At 35.9% G+C, this 9073-nt stretch overlaps 1 protein-coding gene across 1 annotated transcript; it reads left to right on the plus strand.

Annotated features, from left to right (window-relative positions):
* Window positions 1-766: 766 nt before the first annotated feature.
* LOC100368740 (mucin-6-like) lies at window positions 767-7806 on the plus strand. Its single transcript, XM_006818966.3, has 8 exons — window positions 767-894; window positions 3645-3726; window positions 4059-4165; window positions 4467-4538; window positions 5188-5323; window positions 5901-6151; window positions 6845-7170; window positions 7593-7806. The coding sequence occupies exons 1-8, from the start codon at window positions 853-855 to the stop codon at window positions 7621-7623; spliced, it is 1047 nt and encodes a 348-aa protein (XP_006819029.1). The 5' UTR covers window positions 767-852; the 3' UTR covers window positions 7624-7806.
* Window positions 7807-9073: the final 1267 nt, after the last annotated feature.

A 9073-nucleotide genomic window follows, 5' to 3' on the forward strand; every position in this document is an offset into this window, starting at 1 on the left:
CTATTGACGGTTAGACTGTTTCAACAAGCCGAAATATTCGTATTACAGTTGCCGTATTAATAAGCATATTTCATTCCTTAAACTCTTTAAAACATACGTTGCTTTATTAAGGGAAAGAGGAAACGTTGATTTAGATAGTATTTGGAGACAAGGTTTCGGAATTGAAATTACCCATAAGGACTGGGTAAAATCCCTGGGAATGAGCGTTCCCTCTTCAGCAAATAAATCATACCAGTTCCTTTCTTGTGTATCATGCTAGTATCAGGATGAACCACACTTAAATTGTGTGAATGGTATTATGATCTCTGTTTCTATATTTTAACATTTGTTTTTTGTTGACATACATGCGCGCGTGCAAGCTGATCCTAAAGGTTATGTTTTTGGCAGGAACAAACCAATATTTAGTTGACAGCTTATAAGGCATGTCATTGTTAGCGATTGTTCATAGTTGGTCAAATTTATTGTTAGTTAATCCCTTACTGTGCGTCAGACAAATATATGCATATGTTATGACAGAGAATGCTGGACTTGCATGCACTTTGACAAATTATTAGATTTTCTCATTATCATGATTTGAGATACACACACATATACACTTAATAGAAATATATTTATTGCAAGAAAGGGAAACATGACGGCAATTATGCGACAAAATATAACACAAAATACGCCCTGTGCAGTCAGATACTTATCACTGTTTTTTTAAGCTGACATCTGGTATCATGCGTTGGGTAACACGCGGGATGATTGACAAGTTGTGATGCCATATTTCTCAATCAAAACTCTTTATATTAAAGATTAGTTTCATCAGTAGCTCATAGCAATTTCTGCTTCATCCTGAAAGAAGACGCCATGCATCGTTGTCTGATCGTGTTCTGTCTCGTGATCCTCGCGGTGAGTAATTGTATTCCATACGTTCACCCCCACTTGATTCATTGCTGGGTAGGGTAATATAATATCTCATTTTTACCAAAGTAGCTACAAAACCTATATTCATATTTAAACCTAGTACATTTTGTATAACCCGTGTGTATACCCCAGTCATTCATGTTTGGTGTTCTATGTGTAAAAGCATCAGACACAAACTAGTTGTTTATACCTTTTGTAAAATCCATTATATATAATGATATAACTCGATATTTTAATTTATGTACTAGACTATTGCCAGTAACAGATGTAATGCATGATATACACTGGGACAATACACTGAGACAAGCAATATAGATTTAAACGAATAGAAAGACTTCTCATCCTGGCAAAATAATACCGATTTTATACCCATCGTAAATAATCAAACCCAAACTTATACCTGAAAATCTTAAAACGGGACTCATTTCATCAGCACGCCTCTTGAGCTTACTGTGTACTTCGAGATCGTCTCTTCATGATGTTTAACTATTTCTTGTTTCTAAAGCAACTACTGCACGTATATACAATTTTTGGAAAGTCCGTTATGATTGAAAAAAACAAAACACTTCGCACTTTTACGGTTCGAACGTACATTCCCGTCCTTGCCCTGTTATCGCGAAGTAATGAGCAGTCCGTAATACTTCTTTATTTTAACAGAATCTAATTTATGTCCAGTAGAAAATCAAATTATTTACCTGACATCAGCAGAGAGCTATAATTGTATGTGTATATTGAATTTATATAATTGTATGTGATGCTTGGTATATCAGGCATATTATGTGAACTATAGTGTACTAAATGTTATTACTGTTTATAGTGGCTCGAACTATACTGCATGGTAAATATGGCAAAGAACATGAGAGGGATTATGATTTGCTCAAGTAGTGATATTCTAACATATTTGTGTAAAGTGGTTAAGCGAGTTTGCCCTGCGTCAATGAGATTGTAGATTCATTCTTCTTAATCGACTTCTCGCTCAACACTGTACATGACGCTTCCGTACTGTACGAACAACCGTGTGCTAAGAGAATGGCATATCTGACGAAAGACAATGATTGTTGGTATTTTTTGCTGTCAGTGAATATTAATGAACACAACCAATTTGATCGATTTTTCAGTTGGACTATCCGAGTAATAACTAAAATATAAGCATTGTGGGTAGAAATTCTCAAGGGCTGGCACACCAGTGAATATTATTTGCGACTGAATGATTCTAAAGAAGCACAGTAGACCGCACCGTTTTTGTTTGTTTTGCCATTGGTACTAGTCCAATAACTGTGATTTATTTGATTTGCTGTACGCCAATGGTGTAGCGATATTTCCAGACCTGTGTTGGTGGATTACTTCTCATAAATAGATAGCGTCAATATTGAAATCATAAAGGCCTATATTTAGGATCTAATTTATCATTTAAGAATTCTTGATCGAAAGCCGTAGGTGATTTTGCTGGACAAGCAAACAAGGCACGTTTTCTTTATTTGGTTTCGAACGTGAAGTCGGTGGACTGTCATGAATTTGTTTTCGCGTATCTGTTGACCGACTTAATTAACTGATTATTAGCGAATTGCTGTGTTATGTCTGTCATCGTGTAGGCCTATTTGAAGTTTTGGACGGAACTTGGCTCAGTGGTTTGGAACTAATTACAAGATACCGTCGCTATTCTGATATTCATAGTTATTAATGTAGTGAACGATTAATCAAAAGATATGACGTATTCAGTACTTAGTGTGATTGGCTTTATGATTGAAGGTTACGCCTTAGAGTCTCTTTACTGCTTTGTAATTGGTTAGAGTTTTGAAAATGAATAAAGAGAGTTTGAGTTGGTCTTGGCGAATACTCCACGATAGACGCAGTCTGAGAGTCGAGAGTCCAGTCTTGGGGCGAGCCTTGACGCAGTCCAGTCTTGGGCTAGTCTTGGGTCAGCCTTGCGAGAGTCTTGGGGACTTTTCCCCAGGGCGCCGTGTCTTATAGAGTGCTCGGAAGACCGACTAAGACGAGAGCTGAAACGTATTTCGTTGTGTGTGCCTTATTTGACTGTAAAGTATAAGTGACTTTCCCGATCCCGTACCTCAAGGGGACGAGATAGAGAGACGAGACGAGTTTTCCCCCTGACAAGTGTGGAGAACCCAGAGAGAGAAGATTTACCCCTGATAGGACTAAGCTTCAAGGTTTACATCATTTCCGTTAGTTGCTGAATAGTTAAACATGCATATAGATTAATGTACGCCACCGATGAAAACGGGGGGAAATTCTTCGACCACAGCATTTTATTCATATATTTTCATACCGTTTTGGTACAGTGATACAGTGTCAGTGATATGTATGAACATAATTGTTTTAGTATTATTTGTCCAACCTGAGGGAGTTACTTAAACATACATATTACTAGGTATTTCAAACTTCTAATAAATAGAAATATCCTATGAAATCAGAATTCGCTACAGTTAACAATCTGAATGAACATTTGTACATAGAGCTTTAAATTTAAATATGAATTAAGCTTTAATATAGATGCGTTTAGTGTGTATATATTGATATTCTATTATATTTGTGCATCGCTGTATCTGTGTTAGGTTATGCGCACACACACTGTGAACAATGGATTTTAGGTTTAGAAAAGTCTCTAAAATCAAACATAGCCATCCGAGTCATTTACTAGATTATCGGTGAACGTGCTTCAAATAATGACGCATTTAAAAAACGACCACGTTTTGCTTGATTTGTTTGCATTTCAGATTGCTTGTCAGTCCAATGCCAAAGTTGTAAAGCGTGCTGAAGGAAACCCTCATGACCTTATGGTACCTGGCCAGGGACAAGGTAGTATAATTAATATTGTTTTTAACATTGTTGTTGTGGTTCAAGAGTGTCATTTTAAAAGACAGATTGTTTGTTGTTGTTGAACGCGTACACAATTTGACTTAGTAGAGAATACATTTTGTAACACATTTCGAGAAACACGGTAGTTATGACAGGAATAGCAATACTTACGTGTTTATGTAACAGTCAAAGCCGTTACTCGTTTTTTCTACACTCCTACAGTGCTGGTTTCTCCAATATGTGTTTTTTTTACTCAAATTGTTATATAGGAAAAGAACTTATAAATGTGTTATTTTCACTTTGGACTGACTGTTATAATATATAATTTACAGCTAGCAAGTGTTTACAGTGTAAACTATCTGATAAGATGTCCTTAGCCGAGTGCTTGCTGAAACCAGAATCTGATCCTGATAAATATGAACACTGTACAAGCGCACGAGTGAGTATTTATTTTATATGTAACTTCATTTAAATTAAATGCAAATTGTTTCTTTTTTATCTAAATTACTACGGTAACACGAAATACAAAAATCAAGACGCAGATTGCTACTTGGATGTTAATTTAAAATGCCTCATTATCAAAATGTTTGTATTGTTTTTCCTGCTTCAGTGAATTTATTTGTTTTTTATTGTCCCTCGTGCCACATTCAATTGTTTTATAATGTTTCCCGCATTTTAGTGAATTTACTTGTTATGTATTGCCACACAAATTCAGTTTTAACCATTTGCCTACTTTACAGCCTGAATGCATGACTCAACTGTGGCAAAAGAATACTGGTTTAGTATTTATATCGGAGTGTCAACAAATAGAAGTGAGTTCAACGTTATATAAATTGTGTACCTAATGACAAGTGAATATAATTACATCTCTCAAATTCTCTTATCTAATAATAACTTCAGTTGAATAGTATGGTACGATCATTTAAATCAGTGATGTGTGTGGTTTGAGCTAGTCATAAACATTCAGTTTAATAAAATATATATCTGGAATATTTTTCAAATTTGTGAGCAATATACATCAGGTTTATAGAATTGAATAGAATAGAGCACGGTACAATATCCATTGTCAAGTATATCGCCACCTACCTAAATAATTAAAAACATATCGAAATCGAAATTATTGGATATACTTCTACACAACGCCCCTCCACAGCTGAAATGAACTAGGTCCATGTTATTATCTGCCCGAAAGGCTGGAATCAAAAATATATGTATTCACAGGAAAATCATGTTTTCTGTATTTTGCGGTATTATAATATAATTAACCAAATTTAGTTTAATGAAGTACCATATTGCATACTTAATATTAACTGATTTACGTAAACAATTTAACAAAGTTATTGTAATATATACGAGGATTTTTTTTTTCTTTGAAGCGTCACTGTACAATGATAATTACACTGTGTTTTTTTTGTATTATTCTTATTAGATTATCTATTTATCTTCGGTTTTTACTTTCAGGCTTGTATCGAAGAATCCGAAAATGAACCACATTTTAATGAATGTGATGTAGCGCCAATCTACGTGAAGACCAAGTGCCGATATTGCTGTGATAACAACACAATCACCCAAGGGTATTATTGCCCACCACCACGAAGTGAATATAATTATCTTTTTTTCATATATAATGTTAAACATGACTATTCAGGAGTGTATTTGGAAGCTATTCCATGGTGATTGTTGCTGTTTCTCATATTTCAGTGAATTCACTTGTTCATTATTGCCATACAAATTCATACTATATATATATATATATATATATGGTCTCCGCGGTCAAGCAATGTTATGGTGCTAAGATTTGTGAGGACGTACTGAAGTATAAATCAATTTATGTCAGAGTGTTGCGCGTCATGCTTTTATTTATCAGCATATTACAAAGCCAGTTACTGATAAGAAAAATTAAATGTTGTTTTGTAGATTGTTATCTTCCGACACAATGCATAAGTGACTCGAGCACAGCTCTGATAGTGAAGACACTGTGATCTGTCGGTTGTTTCGTAACTTATAAAAAAAATTCACACTGTGAGAATAAATTATAGATAACTATTGATAATATGTTTTACATTATGTTATATTACACCATGGGAAACCAGAAACACCAGCTGTATCACGTATTCATCATGACTAAACATGTATCAAATATTGTTTCATAACACATTTTTTTTATCTTTCAGAGACGGTCACTTGCACAGTACATGGAGATCCGCGTTTCACAACTTTTGATGGATACAAGTATCATGAAGGTGGAGATTGTGCTATGTATTCACTTATGCACATGGCTTGTGGCCACGACTTCAGAATAGATGTTAAAGTGACTGAGCACAAAACCAAAGACCATTATCGTGTAGGATCGCTGCTACTAATACAAAAAGATGAAACTTTCGAACTTGGACCTAATGATGGCGTCAATCCTGTCACATATTTGGTAGGCATTCCCTATTATGACATCACAACCAAACAATTCCATGATATATATTCCTAATATACGTGCTATTTATCCTCGTACAAAATATACATTATAAAAACAGTCCCTTGGCTGTTTCAAAACCACGTGTTCCTCGACCAACTGTTCCAAAACCATGTGTCCCCTATCTGTTTCAAAGCAACGTGTCCTTCAAATGACTTTTTCGAAGCCATGTGTTTCTCAACTAACTGTTCCAAAACCATATGTCCTCTATCTGTTTCAAAGCCACGTGACTCCCAACTGACTGTCGGACACCAGTTCAGGGTTTTAGGTAGACACTGAAACGTGGATTTATTTACATCACATTATAAACATTAATAGGAATCTTTACAATCGCGCCCATTGGACATCTATAATAACACCCTCTCGTTTTGCCTGAATTTCGCTGTAGTGTTACTTCTATAAACCCCTCGGGATAGCTTAAGCTAACATGTATATTGTTTGCATGTGATTGCATATTGCTGCTCAACCTCTAATTGCCATGATTACGTGGTTAGCATAGACTTGTGTTTACCCTTTTGAATTTTGTTTGAAAAAAACAGCTCCGAACAGTCAAAGCCCAAAAATAAATCGTATGTGTTCTCAACATTTTCTCTTTCCATAGTTGCGAGTAACAGTTTTGTTCAATATGTATGTTCTGCTTTCTATTTTCAGCTTACACCGGGTGGGGCGTCGTCACTAATAGATGATGCAGTTCTCCCGGAATATTATGGTACGTACAATCAATTCCTATTAAGTAAACATGCCGATAGCTATCACGTGACAATGGATCTCGACTTGGACGGATATTACGACATTGTCGTCAGGTGGGGCATCAGAAGAGTAGAAATCGACGTTTCCCAGCCTTACAGTCAATGTTACGATATCCATGGTTTATGTGGCGATGCAAATGGAAGTCCTGAATATGAGTGGATTACACCAGACGGGGTGAATGCAACAAGTGATGCAGAATTTCACACAAGCTGGGGTGAAGGAAATGGGTAAGTTCGTATTTTGAACTAAAGAGACGCATAGTCATGTAGCCACATCTCGACAACCCAGATCTGTATCCATTTCAGAATTTATTTAGGATTAGATCAAAATGGGATATTGTCTTACTATGATTAGAAATATGAGATGCATTTGTTTTTACAGATTTCCAAAAAAGTTAAAAAATGTTTATGTCATGTGAATTATATTACGCACATATGCTTATAGTATTGAGATGTGTCGTACATTTCTGGTATACGTTAAACAAAAGCATATGAATGAATGCGTCTAAATTCTCATGGTCCTTGAAATGTTACACTGTGACGTTAATCAATGCGAGAAAATCACAAAGACGCGGGGAAAAAACAATTCTGAACAAAATGTTGAAATTGATTAGTTATGGACCCTTAAACTGCTTTATTATTATTTTCAGTTGCGGTACGTTGGCAGGACATTACCCGTAATATGCTAATGTAGATTTCAAAAAAGAAAGTCATAAATCACCTGAATACTGAGCAGCTACTAATACATATCATACATACTGCTGATGACGAAGAAAAGTGTGAAGTAATTTGAAATTATGAGGTGGAGGGTGATCACTGGAATGTATTTGGTGTTATTGAAGTAATAAAAGGGCAAATGGGAAATCATCAAGTCTCTGTGTTGGTTATTTTGAGTCACAATTGGTATAAGTATAACTTCAAGTATAACTTCATATTGGATGAGGTTCAATATTCATAGATTATGACGTCATTAGTATGTAAAATGGATCATCTATTGCCGATTCAACTGCCATTCAACTGGGTGAAATTGTTGATTACACCACCAAGTCATAATTTGATACTGGACTATAAGCAGACAAGCAAACAGTCAGGAAGACCAACATTCACTCATGCATACATGAACACGCAATTGACCATTATTAGTACAATATTAATATTGGTTTCTTGGGTGACAAACGACGTGATTGTCGATATTACCATTCGTCTTGTCAAGGTGTGGAGGGCGGTCAAGAAAAAATACATGGATGCGAGAAATCGTGGCTTGGACAAAATGAAAGGTAGATAGATCCCTGTGTCGGACTAGCGAGAGACCGTGAGGGCTGGAGGAGAATTGTGGATTCATCAAAGTGCCCCCCAACGGCCAACAGGCTTTGACAGCGACCTGACCTGACCTGAGGGTCACTACTATCCATGCAATAATTTCGGTGAAATTTGGTCATCTCTATATGGTTATATTAAAACAAAAATACTTAAAAACCAGGGCCTTATCGCTGCTTTAAGACATACGTATCATGTAAGCTATATGTATCCCAATAACTGGGGAAGAACGAGCTAACGTTAATGTAAAAAGTGTGATGACCTCTGAATACTTTCCTCTAATGGATGCTGCCAGTCATTCAACTGTTAACTGTGTAACCTCCAGAAACATATTTGCTATCTCAGCCTTCTAATATGTCAACACTTAGATTTCACTTTAACGTTTCCTTGCCATTGTAAAGGCACTGGTAGTAAACACCTTGAAATCAGTTATAATTCTAACCCTATCTCAATTCAAATGAGGTGATTATAAACAACAAACTAAGTATATATTCATTGCAAGGTCAGGTATAGGCAGGATGACGATCTGGGTCAGGTGCATCGCATGGATATTGGTCGAACGCCTAAGCATATACTACGAGTATATGGGCAACTTGCATAAGCGATTGGGCCAACATCACCAAGCATCTGATGCAGGATTGACCACCACATTCATAACAGACACTTTAAACACATCTGACGATGAAATCCATTATACAAATCAGTTTTGTGTTTTATTATTTAAAAGACTGTGTAAATAATTGTAGATGATTCTAAGCTTAATAATAATTTCACTATTGGTGACTGAACTGCCGAAGCGTCCTCTCAATATGGC

The sequence above is a fragment of the Saccoglossus kowalevskii genome, chromosome 17, assembly GCF_978046115.1.
Source record: "Saccoglossus kowalevskii chromosome 17, keSacKowa6.1, whole genome shotgun sequence".
Classification (NCBI taxonomy): domain Eukaryota; kingdom Metazoa; phylum Hemichordata; class Enteropneusta; family Harrimaniidae; genus Saccoglossus; species Saccoglossus kowalevskii.

Coding starts and splice junctions, on each gene's coding strand:
- LOC100368740 (XM_006818966.3), top strand. CDS start 853: ATGCATCGTTGTCTGATCGTGTTCTGTCTCGTGATCCTCGCG. Junction 3,727..4,058: donor GGTACCTGGCCAGGGACAAG/GTAGTATAATTA, acceptor TATAATTTACAG/CTAGCAAGTGTTTACAGTGT. Junction 7,171..7,592: donor AGCTGGGGTGAAGGAAATGG/GTAAGTTCGTAT, acceptor TATTATTTTCAG/TTGCGGTACGTTGGCAGGAC.